This window comes from Myotis nattereri (assembly GCF_964212035.1).
Source record: "Myotis nattereri genome assembly, chromosome: 4".
Taxonomy (NCBI): domain Eukaryota; kingdom Metazoa; phylum Chordata; class Mammalia; order Chiroptera; family Vespertilionidae; genus Myotis; species Myotis nattereri.
The window spans coordinates 63,161,405-63,183,654 of NC_138079.1; the positions used below are offsets into that span (position 1 = coordinate 63,161,405).

General features: G+C 40.8%; 1 protein-coding gene across 1 annotated transcript in view; it reads right to left on the minus strand.

Annotated features, from left to right (window-relative positions):
* FBXL17 (F-box and leucine rich repeat protein 17) overlaps positions 1–20,998 on the minus strand; it is a gene marked incomplete at its 5' end in the record, with an annotated part of 453,231 nt that extends 432,233 nt beyond the window's left edge. Inside the window, 3 exons of the mRNA XM_081090051.1 lie at positions 4,405–4,662; positions 5,927–6,049; positions 20,003–20,998. Of these exons, the coding sequence (XP_080946177.1) occupies positions 4,405–4,662; positions 5,927–6,049; positions 20,003–20,998 (1,377 nt within the window). The remainder of the gene's footprint in view (positions 1–4,404; positions 4,663–5,926; positions 6,050–20,002) is intronic.
* Positions 20,999–22,250: the final 1,252 nt, after the last annotated feature.

Here is a 22,250-nt window from a genome sequence, read left to right on the forward strand (position 1 = left end):
ATGTGGTTTTGGAGCTGCCCACTCTGCCATTTTCCTGATATCACTCTGTATTTTTATTTTTAAAGACTTAAAATCTTGTAATGTAGCAAGACTGAAATTTATCAATGCAACACTTATTTTTGTGCCTTTTTAATTTGAAAAGATGCCTATAGACACTATTTCTAGAAATTTCTACAGAGATCCATGAATTGGATTGAGATGTTATACTGCTAAAATAAAATACAGAGTCACATAAAATATTAACTTAAAGGATACAATTTCTTAGATTTATTTGAATACTTTGGCTACTGCTATCTCTTGTTTTCTGGCAAGGGCCAGATGGTAAAATAATACTAAAATACCTGAAACAGCCTATTATTTTTAATTAACTAGCTCTTTCTTCCCCATAATATGTGATTGTAGTTTTATGAGATGAGCATGATAGAAATACATTCCATTGGTACAATTATTAGCAGTTATTCTTATAAAAAGAAAAATACCGCCGAGACCGGTTTGGCTCAGTGGATAGAGCGTTGGCTTGCGGACTGAAGGGTCCCAGGTTCAATTCCGGTCAAGGGCATGTACCTTGGTTGCGGGCACATCCCCAGTGGGGAGTGTGCAGGAGGCAGCTGGTCGATGTTTCTCTCTCATCGATGTTTCTAACTCTCTATCTCTCTCCTTTCCTCTCTGTAAAAACTCAATAAAATATAAAAACAAAACCAAACCAAAAAAATTTAATTACATTAATAAAAAAAAAATACCAATATTCACGGTGGTATTTAAAACAAAACAAAACACAGTATTCAGCCAAAAACAGCCTGACTTTTAGGTGTTTCATCATAAGTTTGAGAAATATTATTAAGTAAAATGCAATTATTAAAATATTAAATTTTAGATCCCCAAGAACTCCAAATAGAAATACTTTATGTAACTGCTTTTGTAAACAGAACTAAAAAAAAAAAAAAAAAAAAACACTTTCACAAGGTATTCGCTAAAGTCCATCAAAATTATACTTATGATAGAAATACACAGTAAAACATTATCAATAAAGTATATGCATTGCATTCTAAAACATTTGTCAGTGTTTACTAACAGGGGAGAAAAAAAAAACACCTTGCAACTTGATCTGTAGAAACAATTCAATAATTTGCTATGTTTATAAGTAAAAAAATAATAATCCCAAGAAAATTCATAAATTATAAATAGCTTATTCTAGGCCTCTTATTTATTATATATATTTTAAGTTGCTAATTCACTAAAACTATAATACACTTCCACGGCAGAACTTAGCAAATATCACTGGATCATGAAATTAATTTCCTAAGTGGATCAAGGCCAATATTTATTTAAAATAATACAGAAGTAGACAAAAGTAAGTTTATAGTTATTTGTATGGAAAAAAAGACATGCAGGCCCAGCCAGTGTGGCTCAGTAGTTGAGTGTTGACCAATGAACCTGGAGTTAATGGTTCAATTCCCAGTAAGGGCACATGCCCAGGTTGCAGGCTCAATCCCCGGTGTGGGGTGTGCAGGAGGCAGCCAGAGTGATTCTCTCTCATCACTGATGTCCCTGTCTCTCTCTCACTCTTCCTTTCTCTCTGAAATCGATAAAAATATATTTTAAAAAAGTACATGCAGGTTATGATTATTACAATAGCTTTATTAACTCAAAAGAATGTCACAATGTTACTATAAACCTACTTTTGCCCACCCTGTAGTACAGAATAGAAAATATCAATGTGAACTGTACATAAAGCTACATACTGCTTCATAAAACTTTTATTTCTATTATATACACTGAGTGGCCAGATTATGATGACCACCTGACGTTTATAGGCAAATTAGCTATAATTTCGCACTATAGCCCTTTAGCTATAAGTTGCTAGAGGGCCAGACCATTATAAATAGGGAAGCAGGTTGTTTACCACAACAGTAGAAGTGATTTTTTTCTGAAGATATGGGTAAACAACGCAATTTAACAGCCTTTGAACGTGGGATACACACACACACACACTGGGTGGCCAGATTATTATGACCACCTGACGTTTGTAGGCAAATTAGCCGTACACTGCATCGTATGGGATACGGAAGCCGAAGGCCTGTTTGAACACCTTTGCTGTCTGCAGTTACCAAGATAAAACGTCTCCAATTCGCACAGGAACATAAGGATTGGACAGTCGAGCATTGGAAAAAAGTCATGTGGTCCGATGAATCACGTTTCCAGTTGCGTCATGGAGATGGCAGAGTGAGAATTTGGCGGAAAGAGCATGAAAGCATGTGCCCCACATGCATGAGTACAACCCTTCATGGTGGTGGGGGCAGTGTTATGGTTTGGGGCATGTTTTCCTGGCATGATTTGGGCCCTAAGTATCATTGCTGTTCAAGTTCATCCTATCATGTTGATGGCGTATCCCAATGGAGATGGCTTCTTCCAACAAGACAATGCGCCATGCCACGGTGCTTGTATTGTGCAGGAGTGGTTTCAGGAACATGAGGAAGACTTTACCTTGCTTAGGTGGCCCCCGTAATCACCAGATCTCAATTCAATTGAGCATTTGTGGGACGCAGTTAAAAAAGCCATTAGGCGGCTGACTCCACAACCATCAAATCTCACAGAACTGGACAGTGCTATTCACCAGGCATGGTGTCAGATTCCTCGCATCACCTTTCAACATCTCGTGGAGTCAATGCTAAGAAGAATCGCCACAACATTGAAGGCAAAAGGTGGCCCAACGAAGTACTGATGGGGTGGTCATAATAATCTGGCCACTCTGTGTGTGTGTGTGTGTGTGTGTGTGTGTGTGTGTGTCCCACGTTTAAAGGCTGCTAAATGGCGTTGTTTACCCATATCTTCAGAAAAAGCTCACTTCTACTGTCGTGGTAAACAACCTGCTTTTCTATTTATAATGATCTGGCCCTCTAGCAACTTCAGCGCGAAATTATAGCTAATTTGCCTACAAACGTCAGGTGGTCATAATAATCTGGCCACTCAGTGTATATAGAAAAGGCATTTTCTTTCTACTATACCACAATAGCATTTCATCAGAAGAATGAGGCTAAAATAGGAGACCCTTGCTATTGCACAGTCTTAAGCATAGGAAATTATTACTCTCCACACTGCAATAAGGTTACTATGTAATTACTTAATGTAAGGCAGTCACTTAAGAGAATTACTTCAGAATGAAAAATATTCAGATTGTTTTACTACTTCTATTAGATTATTACCTTATATATAACTAATTCATCATTCAGACACCATGCAAATCTGAAGCAAACATCTAATCTATCATAAATTAATGGGTTCCAAAATACCTCACATTCTAGGAAATATTTACTTAGTCTCAAAATTGTCAATTAATTCATATGTAGTCTTTAAATTTAGGGATCTTCATTTTTATTTCTAACTTCATCTCAGATCAGATTTAAACCTAGGACTTTACTGACACTCGTTTTTATTGGGAAGTGCATCCCAATTCTAAATTTAAACATTATTCTTAACAGTTCTTAAATAGAATTATTAATGAATTCTTTCAACAAATGTTGGTCTAGGGTACTGTAGGGAGAGTTGTAATGTGCATGGCCTCTGCCTTATTCGAAGTCTAGAAGAGTACAGTCTACTGGCTGGAAATGTGGAAAGACAATAGTGGCTTTGGAGAATCCAGGCTAATTCTCAGCTCAACCACTTGCTAAACATTAGGCAAACTCATATATCTCTCTATGCCCTAATTTCTTCCTTTACAAAATGAGTTTAATATCAACTATTTTGCAAAGTTATTGCAAGAGCTAAATGTAAAAATACAAAAAGTACCTAGTACAGTAGTAGGAACACTACCAAATATTCAAAATTTTCACAAATTCAGGGTTTGCCACATAGAATCTATTCAATATTCATTGACAAGAAACCTTAAATACCATTGCCAAAGGGAGTGGATCAAACATAAAATATATTATGATACTATTTCTAATCCAATTATTAAGCTAATAAATATGGATAATTACCACCTTTTTTTTCATTTTCTACTCCCTACTTCATTTTCTACTTCATTTATACCTTAAAACAGGTATTGCAAAGCATATAAGCATGTTATTTAGTAACATAAAAGTTAAAGGTTAATTTTTAAAGCTCCATGCTAACCCAAACTGCATACTATTGTTACCTAAAGCAAAATTTGGTAAAAAAAATTAAGTAACAAAATAAATAAATTAATAAAATGGTTGGTTACAGAAGTTCAGGTACTCACTCCAAAACACAAGCACGTTAATTTATCAATTATAACAACTGCACACAAATCCAAACAAATAATCATGTATGTATATATATATAAAAAAAATGACTTCTTTTAGTCTTTTGGAATTATTTTTAACACAACAATCTTTTAAAGTGCTGCAACAAGAAGACATTTTGAGTTGAGATGCCAAAATTTACCTGTTTGAGTCCTTCATCAGTTAGTTTGTCCTGGTTGCCCACATGAACTTTCTGAAGTAAAGGGCAGTGAGAGGCAACCGCAATAATGGAGGTGTCAGAAAGCTGTTTACACCTGTAGGCTGTATACCTAAGAAGTCCAGGACACTTAAATGCTAGAACACATACGCCAGTATCAGACATACTGCGACAATCAGAAATGTTGATTTCAATTATATTTTGACTCCTTGATGCAATTTTTTCCAATAATTCATCAGTGACCTGTGAGAGAAAAAAAAGCAATAAATTTAAACTTCTGCTAAATGTAGAAACTTATTTTCTATTGTTTTATTAAATTTCCCCCAATAAACAATATAACTAGATTATTGCACGAAAACCACAACTGAAAGAAAATCTTTCTACTTAATATTAAAGGATAACAAGAACTATGATATAATAAAAAGCATATTTGGCTTTTGTCTCTGGGTCCTTGAACAGACCTCCTAAAACCTTGGAATTTCTTGAGTGATAGTGTTCATGTTGGAGTTGGCTTATTCCAACTCACAAGATGTATAATATGCACTTCTTTCCAAATCAATGACATCACTACATGCAGTGACATCACATTGGTAGCTTGAAATTAACTACAGTAGGAGTATTCATACCACAGAAAATGGCAAATATTACAAATAAGGGCTTTTTATTTGTTCATTCGTTTTCAAAAGCCAGTTGTTACATATTTACCAGCACACCACTACTAACAATATCATAGAAGGATTTAGAGCAATTTTAGTACTCTAAAAAAATCCTATTCTTATTGGATATTTTTATATATTTCCAATGTCGAGTATTGGCAAACAAGTTTAAAGGAAGAATTGAAAATGGTTTGCAGTAAGTACTATTAACTTGTTTTTTTCTTAATGTATGCTAGCATATAAACATTTTGGGCAGCCAGGCAATGAGGAGGATTAGAAAATTCTTCCTAAGTAAAATTAAAACAAAGAAGTTATCATAGCCCATTCTGCTTCTATTACTTCATCTATAATAACAGTATATGGTTAGTATTATTAATATTGTAATAATAATATATTAATAGGGATAATAATAGTGCAACTCATAAGGTTATTGAGAAGATAAAATGAATTAATATGTGAAAGCCAATAGAACAGTATATGGCACATCGGCAGTACTATATAAATGTTTGCCATCATTTTCTACTATTAAACTGATATTCATGATATGACCCTTCCAAAAAGAGAAAAGTTTGTTTTAAAAGGGTAATGAAAAATGAAAATGAACAGGAATAAAACAAAGAGGATTAAGAAGCAACCCAAAATTACCAATGCAAACTAGAAATTATCTTCTTGACCATAAGAACCTAGTTTTAACTTAAATTCACACACAAAAATACTAAAGCACAGAATTACAGATTATAGTCATTTGAATTATCTTGAGAAACTACAAGATGAAAGAAGTAATTTCTGAAGAGGAATAAAGTGTTTTAATAAATCAGATTGAGCGTTTCTGAGAATGAGTCTACATATACCTGCTGACGGCTACTAAGATCCAGCTGCTTCCAAAACTGGAAATCTAAACAGAGGTCACGCCAGTACTTGCAAACCAACGAGGCAGAAAGGCAACGTTCATCCAGGGATAAACTGGAAAATATCTGTGAATAGAAAAGAAGCCACACATGTGCTTAAACATTTCAAAGGCTTTTAAAAAAAACTAACTTTAAAGCACAAAAACATGTTGAATACAAGTAGCCATTATTAGAAGAGTCATTGTTAGAGACTGTCCTAAAGAGAAAAACATGGTGTGGGAGTAAAAAACATGGACCAACATTACCTTTCATGTAAGAAAAGGAACAAAGGAGAGCAGGGGGATACGTGCATGCATGTGTGTACGCATGTGTGCATGTGTACGTGTGTGTGCGTGTGTTTGCCAATATTTAAAAAAATTAAAAGGATAGGCCAAAAATTAATTTTAAAAATACTCATCTTTAAGGGAAGGGAGAAAAGGTTAGAAAAGAGAAAGAGATGAAAGGGAGACTACTCTGAAGATACCTGTTTTACAGTTTTGACCTTAGAACCAGGTAAACTTTTTATATGTTTTTTTTAATGTCATAAAAAGGAAATTTTTACCTTGACGATATTTTTTCCAGAATTTCATAAACCCAATTAATCCCAAGAAAACTATCACTTATACCAAATATAGAACATCCTACAAAATATGTGATGACTCCTCAAAAAATCAAGATCACGAAAAACAAAGGAAGGCTGAGAAAGTATCAAAGACAAGAGGAGAATAAAGACGAATGACAACTAAAGCCATCGTGAACTGGAAAAAAGCCATTTACGTTAAAGCACAAAAACATGATGTGAGACCAATGCTGATCTCACACTTCGGCAAAGGTATCGTAGTAATGTAAGATAATTAATTTAGGGGAAACTGAAAGTGCGTGAGGAATATTAAGAGGAGTCTGTACTATCTTTGTAACTTTTCTGCCTAAAATTATTCCAAAATTAAATGCTTATTTTTAAAAGAGTTTTAAAAGTAAAAATTATTTTTCAATGGTCAGGATTAGGACCAATATTGATTTGTTAAAATTAAGAGACATTATCACAAGTATAATTGTGGACCATACTGAGATCCCGAATTGAACCAACTGTAAGATACTTCAGAGACAGTCGGATAAAACTGAACATAAAAGAGATAGTAAATGATTTAAGAAAAATTATTTCTAACTTTTTAGGTTGTTATAATATTATTGTGGTTATAGTATCACTGTGGTTATATTATTTTTTAAAGTTATTATCCATTTTAGATACAAACTTTAGTGTTTATGGTGAAATGATATATAAAATTTGCTTTCAGATACTTTATTAAAAAATGGCAAAAGATAAATAAACTAAAAAAGGCAGAATATTGAAAAACTATTGAAATTAGTGGAATGATACATGGGGAGTTCATTATTTTCTACTTAGGTCTGTACATGAAGATTTCCATAATATTAAATTAAAATTTGAAAATTTTAATAAGAACATGTGCTCTACACTATATTGTTTTATCTGGTTTGAATTATGGCTTTACCATTTATTATCCATATAATCTTAGGCAAATTACCTTAACTTCTCTGTATCGTAAGCTCCTTATCTATAAAATGGGAATAATATAGTTTTTACCTGATGGAGTTATTGTGAGGACTAAAGGAGTAAACAAAGTTTTTGGAACAGCATCTGGAACAGAGTGAATAGTATGATTCTTAACTTTGACCTAAAATGATACCTCTATACAGTCAAATGGTACAGAAATCTAAGCCAGAATCTCTACTATGTTTAAATCTTGAGCATTGGGACAACTGCCAACTGCTGTTCCTTCACAACTATTTTTTGTCCTCCAAGGGTTAAGTGGAAATAGGCTTTAGAATCATTGGCAGAGATGTAGTTAAGCCCACTACAGCCCCTTACCCCCATTCATGACAACTAAAACCACTGGACAACATAGCAAAAGCAATTACCTCGAGACTCCAAAAGATTAATAACATATGGATTGGGGAGGTGAGCCAAACTTAAAGAATGACCAATAACAGGAACGAGTTTCCTATGTTATTTTTCCTTTTCTCTACCAGTGTGGAACTGAGGATGGCCCCTGTACAGAACTACATGACAGGCATAACTAATGAAAACAGAGAGAAAACCATCTCTCTGGACAGAGGGAGGACTTCTGTGAAACAGAGAATGTGGGAAGAGTCCCCATTCGGGGTTTTCTTTCACTTTTCCCTATTCTCTCTACTGGCCATGTCCCAAATTCAGCCTCAGTCACAGAGCTGCAATGTGGCAGCTATGCAGGCACCTAAAATTCTGTCAGCCCATGTTTTTGCCAGAAGCACCAGGAAAAAACTCTGTAGACCAAAGAGTGTGAAAGGAACCTCCATTACCTTTTTCTTACCGCTTCATCATGTAAACAGCCCAAGTTCTACAAATATATATAGCAGCACAGGCATATAACACGATATAACTCTGAGGGAAACTCCATCTTTCTATCTAGAGAACCAGGAAAAGAGACCACTAGGTCAAAGAGTGTGACAGAATGATCAAAGGAGAGATCTGGAAAGAGCACCCCTAATTCAGTGAAAGAAATGACAAAAAAACCTGAGTTAACCACAAAGCTACACATATGTAGAAGAAACCCAAAGTAGCACAGCAATGTCTTTGAAAACTGAGGTAACAATGGAATCACAGGCCAAGGAAAATAAGATAGAACTTTCAGTCTAAACATAACATTTCTGATCCCTGGCAAATCTGATAAATCTAGACATTCATAAACTCAGTGAATCACAATAAGATTAACTCAAAGAGGTCTACACTAAGACACATTATAATCAAATTGTCAGAAGACAAAGAGAAAACCCTGAAAGCAGCAAGAGAAAAACAATTCATTACATACAAAAGATTTTCAATCAGATTAACATATGATTTCTCATCAGAAACAATGTAAGCCAGCAGGCAATGGGATAACATACTTAAAGCGCTAAAAGAAAAACTCTAAACCAGGAATTCTATATCTAGCAAAATTATCCTTCAAAGATGAAGACAAAATTAAGATTATTTCCAGATAAATGAACATTGAGGGATTTTATCACCTACAAGAAATGATAAAGGGAATCCTTCAGACTGAAATGAAAGAGCACTTAAAAGCACAGTGGCTTGTAAGCACACCCAAAAAAATAAAGAACACCCATAAAGCTAAGTATTTATGCTGGCAAATATAAAATTCAGTATTAATGTATTTTTGGCTTTTACTCCAATACTAAATGATTGAAAAGACAACTACATAAAATAATAATTATAAATCTATGTTAATTGTATGGACACAAAACATATAACAGCATAAACATAGAAACGTTTTTATATACCATTTAACACTAAATTGGTATTTGTAGTATAAATGCCTGACATCAGGCTTTTAATTGCCAAGACATCTATTTCAAAAGACATCAATCTTGAATAAGCATATTGTTAGTTATATGACATAGCTACTAGCAAAACAACCAGATAAGGAACTAGGTCACCACCACCCAAGAAGGTCTGACCTTCAGAAAGGCCTGGGTAACCTAGACTGACGGACCACTTGAGTGGCCTCATTTCTCCTTTCCTGCTCTAATTCCTGCCCGAATTCCTGCTCTTGTGCTTTAAGTTCACCCATTGAAGTAAACCCGCAAAACCCTAGACTCCCCACCCTTGAACCTTACTGAAGGCAGAGCCCCAAGTCCACATTCTCAAACTATGACCTGACTATGTGGACCCTGAGTGTACCCTATTGCCCTCCAGAATCTGCAAGTAGTAAATCATGTCCCTCAAAGTTCCCCGATGGTTCCTTGATGAAGCGTATCCTGCAATCATAATTAAGAACCGAAAGAGCAGTCCCAAACGTAAATAAGGCCCTGCTGGAGGAATGCCTCGAGCGTGCTAGGACAGAGGTGTGCCTGCGCAAGCACTGTAGGCATTTCTGACCAAGGACACTCCCATCAATAGGCTTCAGACCAAACAGTACAATATTACTCAAAATGAGATTGTTATAAATTATGCTGTTAATTATAAACCTCAGGGCAAATGCTAAGAACGTAACTAAACACAGTCATAAATCACTTAACAGGAATATATTCTGAGAAATGTGTCACTAGGTGATTTTGCCGTGTAAATACCATAGAGCACACTTACACAAACCTGGATAGTATAATAACCTACTGCGCACCTAGCCTACATGGTATAGCCTGCTGCTCCAAGACTACCAACCTGTACTGCATGTTACTGTACTGAATACCCCAGGCAACTGAAACACAGTGTATTTGTGGAGAACCATAATCTCCGTGTGGATTGGAAAGAGCACATTCAGGCTTAGCCATTTTCAAGTCGGCTTTGGCCCTTGCTTTCTGCTAGCCACGCCCAGATCCTCATGCAATGTCAATAGTTTCACAGCAAGCCCGAAATAAAAATGGAGAGCTTATCCTCCCATGGTTGTCTTATTTCCAAGGTCTGCCTGTTAAGTTCCTAGCTGATCCCCCACTCATCCCACTGGCACCAAAACCTGAGTCTTACAAATATGTGGATTTTCCCTGTTTGTTTTCCACCAAGTTCATCACTTTTAGTTGACAAATACAGGTTTACTCACTGCCCCAAAATGACTTAGCCTCTCTGGCATCAAAGCTGCTGGTTTTCCAAACTCTGGTTTTTGCCAAAAGTACTGGGGCAGAGGGCTACAGAAGGGGCTTCATTCAAGAATGTAGACTTCCCCTATTCTCACCTGAAGCTCTAGTAGTTTCCCTAAGAAAAAGAATATGTTGTCTGCCTTTGGTCAATTTCCAAAGCCCAGATAATTTAGGGCAATTTTATCCAGTTTGTTTTTTTCATAAAGAGGAGTCACCAAACTCTTCATGCATCCATAGCTGGAAGTTCCTCTCTTATCGATATTTTTATGCTCACCCTCCTCATTTTACACATGAGAAAACTGGGACTTAAGGAGACTACATCATCTGTGTACAATTAAATCACTACATGGATTTAAAGGGCTAATTTTTCCCTTAACAAATAGAAAATATGTGGACCATGGTCAGTATAACAAAGAAGCACCTTATTTAAAATATGTCTCACTTTGGACAGTACCGTCTTGAAACGGTTTTCTCTCATGTAAAAGTGAGATGATTGTTATAAACCACAAGTAATTGACTAAATCTGGGTGGATCTAGATGAGTCTTCTGCATCCAAGTGAAAGGAAATTCACTAAGTAGGTAAAGGAAAGATAAAACCAATACCAAAGATGGATAAAAGTAAAAAGACAGAATACTAAGGACCCAGCTAAGCCACATGGGAATTACAAAACCACACAAAATGTAAAATAATAAATGTTTGTGGTTTTAAACTGCTAAGTCCTGACATAGTATGTTGCACAGATATAGATAGCATGCTTAAAGATTCCTGCTTTCACCCAGTCATAGTGGCTCAGTGGTTGAACTTTGATCTGTGAACCAGGAGGTCACAGTTCCATTCCCGGTCAGGGCACATGCCTGGATTGTGGGCTCGATCCCCAGTGTGGAGCATGCAGGAAGCAACTGACCAATGATTCTTTCTCATCATTGATGTTTCTCTCTCTCCCTCTCCCTTCCTCTCTGAAATCAATAAAAATATACTAATTAAAAAAAAAGATTCCTGCTTTTGTCATTAAAATGCACCCATATCCTAACTCCTCAGAAAATTACCAGTCGTCCCCAAACTATCTTCGTAACAAACATCTGTGCACATGTCCCTACATTTCTGTGGGAGGCACTAAGACATAAAATTTGTTCATTGGCTTAAAGATTATATAGTCAAAGGCAGTTCTGAGTTATCTTTGGTAATATGAGATTCAAGAAAAAGCATTTCAAAGGTCATTTTGAAGAAAAAAAGAACCCAGGTCTGTAAAGGACTGACCCAGAACAACATGTTTGAAGAATAAAGAAAACTCCAAGGGGAGTGGGGGTGAGGGAGGGCACTGAAAAACTGGATGGCACGTACATCAAGCCAGGAAATGGCTTCCTTTGACAGAGGCCCATCAGCAACGTGAACATGACAGAAGTCCAAACTCCATTAAGGATGTAGAAAATCCAGGATCTATCATCTGAAATCTTTGGCTTTTCCATCACTGCCCTCACAGCTTTCACAGTGTGAAAGACGGCTTACTCTTAGTTTACCCTTGGAAAAAGGAAAAGAAACCCAAGGACAAGCAGCTGCCTTGAATGGTATGGCTTGAAAGCTGTACACATTGCTTCCACGCACGGCCTCAAACCTAATATTTAGTCACACAGCCACACCTATCCACGAGGGGCTAGGAAATGTGCCTAATTAAGTGGTCACGTGCCTGGCTTGGATTCTGTTACTAAAAAGAATATAAGGGGAATGGATACTGGGAATCAGCAGTGACTTGTAGTCATGACCTGGATTGAAAACAAACTTAATGTTCTTTTTTTATTTTAAAGATATTTGTATTGATATTTAGTGAGAGAGAGAAACATGAATGTGAGAGCAAACCATTGATAGGCTGCCTCCTGCACACCCCCTACCAGGGAACAAGCTTGCAACCGGGACAGGTGCCCTGACTGGGAATTGAACCAGTAACCTTTCAGTGTATGGGATGATGCCCAACCACTGCACCGCACAGGCCAGGGCCAAACTTAATATTCTTGATCTTAAGTGGCAGATCTGGACAACATAACTAAGCTATTCATTATCAGAAAATGTATGTCATATTATTGATATAACCTGAATTAATCACTACCAGGCTGATATTCATATATTTCTAAACCGTGAAAGATTCTTGGGGTAGGGGGCATGATTTTTCTTTTCTTTATTTTTTATTGAGGTATAAGTGACATATAACATTATATTAGTTTCAGGTATAACATAATGATTCAGTATTTGTGTACATTACAAAATGATCACCACAATTAAGTCTAGTTACCATCCATCACCATACCTAGTTAGAAAATTCTCTTTTTTTTTCTTGTAAGAACTTTTAAGATTTCTCTTAGCAACTTTCAGATATGCAATACAACCTTATTAACTATAGCTACCATGCTGTATATTATTTTCCTATGACTTATTTATTTTATAACTGGAAGTTTGTACCTTTTGAAAGATTCCATTTTTGAGTGAGACATTAGTATAAGATATCAGAAGTTTATTTCAGACTGAAACAACTTCCAAAACACATTGTTGCTTAACACTTGGTCATGCCTATCCCGTAGAATCTTATAGTACTTAAAAATCAACAAAACCAATACCTACTTTGGACCATTTCATATCTTGATGCAGAAATCATATCTGCTATAAGATATTACTGCAAAAAGGAGTTAAGGTTTATGAGCAGGCGGGCTGTATACAAATTATATAAATATTTGAAAAGAAGTAAAGTGGAGTAGTTTTCTTTTTCTTTTTTCTTTTTATTTATCCTCACCTGAAAATATTTTTTCCATTGATTTTTAGAGGGAGTGGAAAAGAGGGTGGGAGGGAGGAGAGGGAGAAACATCAATGTGAGAGAGACATATCCACTGCCTGTAGCTATTTTACATTGACTATGCTGGGTATTGTAAGAGATAGGTATTAAAGGTGCAACACAATATTCCAGACTACATGTTGTATGATGCCATTTTTTTTTTTAGAAATTCTTTTTTATTTTAGAGAGAGAAGAAAGGGGAGGGAGCGAGGAAGGGAGAGAGAGAGGTAGTAGATCAGTTGCCTCCTGTATGTACCCCGATCGGGATTGAACCCACAAAGTCAGATATTATGAAATTTAAATAAGAATAAGTATTATTCTAAACCCAGTCACTAAAGACTTTCGGTGGGGGGAGGAGATACAATGAAATAATGTATCCTTTTGACATATGTCCATCATTCTTTGAGGACTTCCTTGTGTCCTGGCACAAAATACTCTCCAGTGGTCGGCAAACTCATTAGTCAAAAGAGAGAGCCAAATATCAACAGTACTTCCTCAAAATAGACTCACCCAGGCCGAAAACCGACTTCTGCACATGGGCCACGAAGTTTCAATTGCACTGTACATGCGCCCGCACGTGGTATTTTGTGGAAGAGCCACACTCAAGGGGCCAAAAAAGTCACATGTGGCTCGCGAGCCGCAGTTTGCCGACCATGGCCTAGGGCAGTGATGGTGAACCTATGACACGCGTGTCAGAGGTGACACATGAACTCATTTTTTTGGTTGATTTTTCTTTGTTAAATGGCATTTAAATATATAAAATAAATATCAAAAATATAAATCTTTGTTTCACTATGGTTGCAAATATCAAAAAATTTCTTTATATGACACGGCACCAGAGTTAAGTTAGGGTTTTTCAAGATGCTGACACGCCGAGCTCAAAAGGTTCGCCAGCACTGGCCTAGGCCCATCTTGTACTTTCCTTGTCCTAGCTCTAAAACTGCCATTTCTCTATGGAGCACTGATTCCTTTTATTGGAGAAAGGGATTTAGAAGCAAAGATGTGTACGCCAAATGCACTCATTACTACTGGGTACTGATGCTCCAAGACCCTCTCAGTGGCAGAGCTTCCATTATATGCCCATTGTACGACCTTACAATACCACTTGGGCTCCAAACTGGCCAAGACTTGGGCAAGACTAAAATAGGATATTTAGCCAAAGTCAAGTAACTCTTATGTTAATATTAAATGGTTCTATATTTGCCTTCACTTATCTTCCCTTACATTTCTTATCATTTATACAACCTGATACTCCAAATTGGCAAAGAACTACTCAAGGTTATCCCCTTGACAGCTACTCAGTATAAGGCAAAATTTACAGACTTCTTAAAATGAAAACAAATCACACCTTTTGGTAGCCTGATTAAGTTCATCAAGATTGCTCTGCATTCTTCAGCAAAGAAAAATCTTAAATCTGACTACCTCAGGACACTCCATTTCAGTGCTGACTAAAACCATTCCTAGAACGCCAGAGACATACCGTCTAGACTAGAGGTTATTTGGTACTGGAGCCTTAAAGCAAGCATTCAGGAAATGCTACAGGTAATTTACTGTTACCCACTAGTAATCTACATTCAAAGTTTAAAAAGTAGTATTTTTTTTTTCTTTGACTCCTATTTGCATTGCTTTCATCCTTGTTACCATACCTGGAGGGAAAAAATAGATCAGGTATGTAAGCTTTCTTCCAAAGCCCATTTATCTTATGAAACTTTTCCTTAAACACTAAAGCAACCTGGTGGTAATAAAGCTGTAAAAATAAACGACTTAGCACCTACTGACACATTATCAAGGGTGCATGCATGGTGAGGCGACTTCCTAATGGTGCTGGTGGATTTTGGATCTCTCACCTGGTTTTCTTTGGAAAGAAACAGGTCTGCTGGCAGAGAACAAGATATCTAAGCACAGCACACAAAGTCTCCAAATGTAAATATAGACCACAACATAACCAGTTACTCAAACAGTAATTATAAAGAAATATATTCCACTGCTATCATTTGGTAAAATTGTTGCATAATGGTTCTACCATATAAATATCTAATTGTGGTATTAGTAGGCAGGATTACTTAAATTATAAAGGCAACAGGTAGCAAAGATCGAAGCTAGCTTATTTGATCCAAAACAATCCATTAACCACTCAATGAGCAAATGTAACAGACTTAAGTGCTTAAAAACAATGCTACTCTCACTGTTGACCTTTGAAGACCTAGTTCCTGCTTCTCAAATTCTTATATTAAAGACCACAATTCAACCCTACAGACCCAATTTTAAATTAGTCTCTGACTCATGATGACTTAGAAGTCAGTCCTCTGGTGTAAGCTCCCCCTCTCCCCACTGTCCTGCCCCTTCTCCCCATTCAGGAATCTCCTTCATAAAATTTCTGAGAGATTATTCAGGCCCTCCCACACAGGACGTTGAAAAGATCTCTGGAGCTGGAAACACTAAGCTGGGTGCCAGCCCAAGGTCTGCCATTCACTCTCTGAAATGTCTTGGGGTAAGTAAGCCACTTGACTTCTCCAGCCTGTATCTTCATGCATAAGACATGAGGAAAGACCAGATGCTATCAAAGGTCTCTTCCTGTTCTGGTTACATAATTATGGTTTCCAGTGAGGCTCACGATTTCAAGAAAGAACTAATTTCATTTCTACACAGCTCTTATTGTTAGAAAGGACTTTCTAAATTTCCAAATACAGTCATTCTTCAAACCTGAAATTCCACTCCTTGACATCTACCCTATAAAAATATGACCACGTGTACATAGAAAAAAAATCCATTAGCATCATCTGCAGTAGCAATTAATTAGAAATATCCAATACTAGAGAAATAAATACATATGGGATACTATGCAACAGTAGTGTAACACTATGGGATACTATGCAACAGTTAAAAAGAATGAAGGAAACCATATCCTCACTAATGTGAAAAGACCTCCAAACCAAACTATAAACAAACAAACTATAGAACATGAACATTTCGATGCCATTTATGGAAAAAAAACAAACAAAACTATGAAGGTTTACCCAGGACTTTCTAAAATGAGGGGAATGTTCTGGATCTGCACAATCCACACAATAGGGGCCAGTCACCCATGACTACTGATGTGGTTACTGTAACCTAGAAACTGAATTTTCAATTTTATTTAATTTTAAACACTTTGTTTTTAATATATTTTATTGATTTTTTACAGAGAGGAAGGGAGAGGGATAGAGAGTTAGAAACATCGATGAGAGAGAAACATCGACCAGCTGCCTCCTGCACACTCCCTACTGGGGATGTGCCCGCAACCAAGGTACATGCCCTTGACCGGAATCGAACCTGGGACCCTTCAGTCCGCAGGCCGACGCTCTATCCACTGAGCCAAACCGGTTAGGGAAATTTTAACCACTTTAAATTTAAATACCCACATGTGGCTAGCAGCTATCGTACTTGAATGTTTCCAATGGAGATGATGGATTTGTGCCTCTATGCAACAACCCTTCCTATACCGTAAAAAGGAAAGAAGGAAGGAAGAAAGGGAGGAAGAAAGGGAGGGAGAAAGGGAGGGAGGGAGGGAGAGACATAGCTGCCTAAGTCTTCTCTTCTCCAAGCCAAACACTTCCAGTTCTCACCAGACACAGAGCCAGAAACCTCTCAACATCACATGGCTCTGTTGTAGCTCAGAACAACTCTGAAGTCAAGATATAAACATTTCTTAGACACTTATCTTAGTGGTATGGCATATTCACCCAGGGTCAGCTCAGATTTCTAAACATTTGGTCATTCATTTGTTCATAAATATTTACTGAGTGCTACTAAATGCCAGGCACTGCACTTAAGGGAGGGCACACAGCAATAAACAAGATCTATGTCAACAGAGCCTATGCCCCCAAAAGCCTTATCCCTGAAAATTCTATTTGGGCTGATAAACACAGAAAAACCTTGATTTCGATTCATTCCAGACAGTACAACTCACTTGTTGCTGAATACAACTAGGACCATAAAACAACACCACGTGAAAAAGAACAATGTAGCATATAGAGTAAGTTTGCCTATGGGGATTCTCTTTATTATGAGATCATGTCATTTCTTCTTTCTTTTGTATTAAAATGTTCCCTACCTCATGAAATAACCAGTTTTGATAGAAAGCAGGAATACCTGGTTTTTTATTTCGTTTGTCTTTAAACAGTCTTACCTGCCAAATAACAAGAGAGCAATCAACCTTCCAAACCAAATATTTGTTGATATTTTCTTTGTCTATGTCATCCACCAATTTAAAGGACTCAAGAAAGTTCCCTCTAATCATACAACTTGACAAAAGAAAGATAACCCAATAAAAAAAAAAAAATGGGTAACGGACCTAAATAGATACTTTCCAAAAGAGGACATACGGAAGGCCAAGAGACATATGAAAACATGCTCAAAGTCACTAATCATCCGAGTGATGCAAATCAAAACAACAGTGAGGTACCATCTCACACCTGTCAGAATGGCTATCATCAACAAATCAACAAATAAAAAGTGTGAGGATGTGGAGAAAAAGGAACTTGAACCCTTGTGCACTGCTGGTGAGAATGCAGACTGGTGCAGCCACTGTGGAGAACAGTATGGCGTTTCCTCAAAAAACTAAAAATGCAACTCCCATTTGACCCAGTGATCCCACTTCTAGGAATATATCCCAAGAAACTAGAAACACCAATCAGAAAGGATATGTGCACCCCTATGTTCACAGCAGCACAATTCACCATAGCTAAGACTTGGTAACAGCCTAAGTGCCCATCAGCAGATGATTGGATTAAAAACCTGTGGTACATCTGCACGATGGAATACTACGCTGTGGTAAAAAAAGAAGGAATTCTTACCATTTGCAGCAGCATGGATGGAACTAGAGAGCATTGTGCTAAGTGAAATAAGCCAGTCAGAGAAAGATAAATATCACATGATCTCACTCATTTGTGGAATATAATGAACAACATAAACTGATGAACAAAAACAGATCCAGAGACAGAGAAGCATCAATCAGACCTTCAAACCTCAGAAGGAAGGTAGGGGAGGGTGGGGGTAAAGGGGAGAGATCAACCAAAGGACTTGTATGCATGCATATAAGCCTAACCAATAGACACAGACACCAGGGGAGTAAGGGCATGAGTAGGGGGGTGGGGGAAAATAGGGGGATAAGGACACATACGGAATATCTTAATGAAAAAAATTCCAGATTAAAAAAAAATTGTCTAAGTCCATAAACAAACAAAAAAGTTCCCTCTGCTCTAAAATGCACATCCTGAACACACAAAGGAGGCAATTACTCCTCCAACAAATATACCTCCATAAGAGTTAAGTCATTACATTTTGACACAAGTTAAGCTTATGCCTCCCCCCCTTGCTGTATAATTTTCAAGAACAATAACATCAAAACAAAACAGATAAAAACACAGGATTATCAATGTGCAAAAAGTCTAATCACACAAAGTATATCCCTGACAGTAACAATTGCAATTGATGTCAGTTACTTCAGTAACAATAAAAGTAGCCAAATTTTTATCTAAGTTATTTGGGGCTGGTCTTAAGTATCATCCACTGTGAAAAAGGAAGATTACATGTATTAAGCTCCTGAAAAGGGTGGGAGGGGAGAAGAGAGAAAATGAGGGAATAAATAACTTGTTAATAATAATAATACAAACTCTATCACATAATTAAGTTTATCACAGCAATGACAAAATTGCAAATTTGAGTTAGTATTCGAAAGTGAGACAAAGCTCCCACAGGACACCCACCTCTTCTCCACTCACCCATTCCCCAACAACAACAAAAAAAATCTCCCCTTACTCTCCAGAAACCTGTATGCTTTCATGTTACGGGTTAAAATGTAGGAAGCTAACACAGCATAGCATAAACAAGAGGGTTTTCCAGTCAAGCAGGCTTAAATTCCTGGTACGCCTCTTACTCTGCGTGTGACCCTGGACAAGTCATTCAAGCTTTGTTACAGCTTACCCCACTAGGCTGTAAGCTCCCTAGAGCAAAACCACTTGTAGACGTCTGCCTTTGGACTGTAGGCACATAGCATGAAAAATCAGTTCCTTCTTGTATACAGTAATGATATTAACAAAATCTGCCTCACAGCGGTAACTGGAAGATTAAGTTAGATATTATGCATATAAAGCTCTGGCATAGTGCCTGATCATAGTACATGTTCAAAACAAGTTAACTGTTACTGACATCAATGAGCATCTGTCAAACCTGAAAGTAGCTCGAAAACTTTCGAATTCTAATATATAAAGTCTATACCCAGTAAGGGCAAGTTGCTCAATTAATAAAAAACATGTCACAGAAAACCTACAAAGAGTTTCTAAACCACTTGGGCTGGCGATCTAATAACAGATGAACCCTGAATTGTGCCTCACAAGCCCGAGCTATTAAAAGACATTCAGGAGATTCCAAGTTTTTCTAACTTCAAAAAGTAGGCCATAAGCATCCTCCCCATCGGTTTCCCAACCTCCCCCTGGGCGCCTGTCTGTCGGGGAACCCCCTCCTCAGCGCTTAGAGGGAGGAGAGAGCGAACCCCGAGGAGGGGCCGCGTTGGGGGCGAGCGCGCATCCCCGCGCCATTCGCCCAGACCCACCTTGAGCAGGATGGATGGCGGCAGCTGGTTGATGTCTGGGGTTTCGGGGGGCGGCTCCCGATGACAGTCGCAGGGGTTTTCGCGGGGCTCCTGACAGTCCGTGTCGCCGCATTCGTGCTGCTGCTGGGCAGGCGAGGGGGCGGTGCTCCCAGCTCGGACAGCGTCCCCGCCGGCCTCGGAGGGGGCACCTTCGGAAGCGGGAGAGGAGGGCGGGGGGCAGAGGGGCGGCGGCGGCGGCTCGGAGCCCTGGCAGCACCCGGCATCGGGGGGCCGGGGAGGCGAGGCGCCTCCTCCCGCAGGGCCCCCGCCGCCGCCGCCGCCGCCGCCGCCGCAGCCCCCGCCGCCGCAGCGGGGCTGCTTACAGGGGGTGCAGGCGGGCACCCCGGCCCCCTTCCGCTTGCACACCATCTCCGGGGGCGTGGGGGGCTCGGCCGGCGGCGGCGGCGGCGTCGGCGCCCGGAAGAGTTGCACGGCGACCGGCGGCCCCAGGAAGCGCACGGGCCCCACGCTGGCCAGGAAGAGGCTGCGGCCCTGCTGCTCCCAGGCGGCGGCCGCGGCCAGCCCCAGCTCCTTGCAGCAGGAGGCCGGCGACGAGGCCGAGGCGGCGGCGGCGGCGGCGGCGGCGGCCGAGGACAGCAGGAAGCGGCGGGCGACGGCGGCGCAGTCCTCGGCAGCCAGGGCCGCGTAGCGCCGCGCCAGGTGCTGCGAGGAGGCGGCCGCGGCGTAGGCCCCGTCCCGCGGCGGCGGCGGCAGCGGCGGCTCCTCCTCTGGGCCGGCGGGGGCGGGCGCGCCGGGGCTGTGCACGATGAAGCAGAGCATGCAGGGCCCGCGGAAGAAGCAGTCCCGGCTCCGGGGCGCCGCCGGCTGCGGGGGCGCCTTGGCCGGGGTCCGGCGGGGCAGCCTGAGAAGCGGGCGGCGGCGGCGGCACCAGCTGCAGCAGCGAAGCCTCTTCTGGCTCGGGCGGTTACGCGGCTCCTTCGAGAGAAGGTGGCCCATATAGAAGGCCCCGGGGACGGGGACCGGGACGGGGCGTGGGAGGCCCGGAGAGTGGGCTCCCGGCAGCGGGGCAGGCCGCTCGCTGGCTCGGGCTCGGGCGCGGCGGGTCGCCCCCGGCGCACACGCTCACACGGGCACACACGCGCGGCGGGGGTGGGCGTCCGCTGGGGCCGCCTCGGCGCCCGTCGGGGCTACATGCTGCGCCCGGGGAGGCCGGGGGAGCGGGGGGCGCGAGCTGGGGGGCGCGACGGAGAGACGGAGCCTGCAGGCTGGGCGGCCAGTCCGAGCCTGACCCACCGGCTCAGTCCGTCACTGCGGCGGCGGGGGGAGCGCGGGGTCCCGCTCGGACCATTTTAACTGCGGCTCCGCCGGCGGCGCGCGCGCCCGCGACGCGGCTCGGAGCCGCAGGAGCGCGCGGCCCGCTCGGGGAGGGGCGGAGCCGGCGGCGGCGGCGGCGCGCTCGGGGCGGGGATGCGGGGACGGGGCGCCGGCGGCTCCCCGGGACGGGACGACCGCCGGACTGGGGCAGCCGGGAGGCTGGCCGGCGGGCGAGGGCGCGGGGCGAGCGGGGAGCGGCGCGCGCCCCTCCCTCCGGGCGCCCGAGGTTCCCCGGGGGCCGCGGGACCCACGCCCCTTCTCTGGGGCGGGAGGAGACGTTTCCGAGCCAGCTGTGTGACATCCGTTTGCAAAGCCGCGCTGACGTCTCTAGGTGTAAGTTCAAGAACTGCCATTGGCCGGGAGCCGCTCGGCTCTTCCGCTCACCCCACCCGCGACTCGGAGACCGTGGCCGCTGAGCAGCGGTAAACTGTTGCGCCAGGAGGCCGCCCTGTGCCGGTGGAGGGGCAGAGGTGTGACCCTTGGGTGGTGCGCACCGGCGTTCCCACGGGAGGGGTTCTGTGGAAGTGCAACACTACTGTGTTTCTCCACTTGTCATACTTTGTTACTTGTGGCGGACTACTGGCCCTATAACTTTAATTCAAGATGAAAGCATGTATCAGATTACCTGTACACACCAGAAAGAGAAGTTTCTCAGCGCAGCGAGTCACCCAAAGTCTCGGGCTATGAGCTATCCAGCCATCCGTGTGCACCCTTGGACTCCCATCTATCAATTAATCATATACTTAAAAAAAAATTGTGCAGTGCCTACTTTATGATAAAAATGGTTCCAGGTAGCCCTGACCGGTTTGGCTCAGTGGGTGGAGCGTCAACCTGCGGACCAAAGGGTCCTGGGTTCGATTCCGGGGAAGGGCAC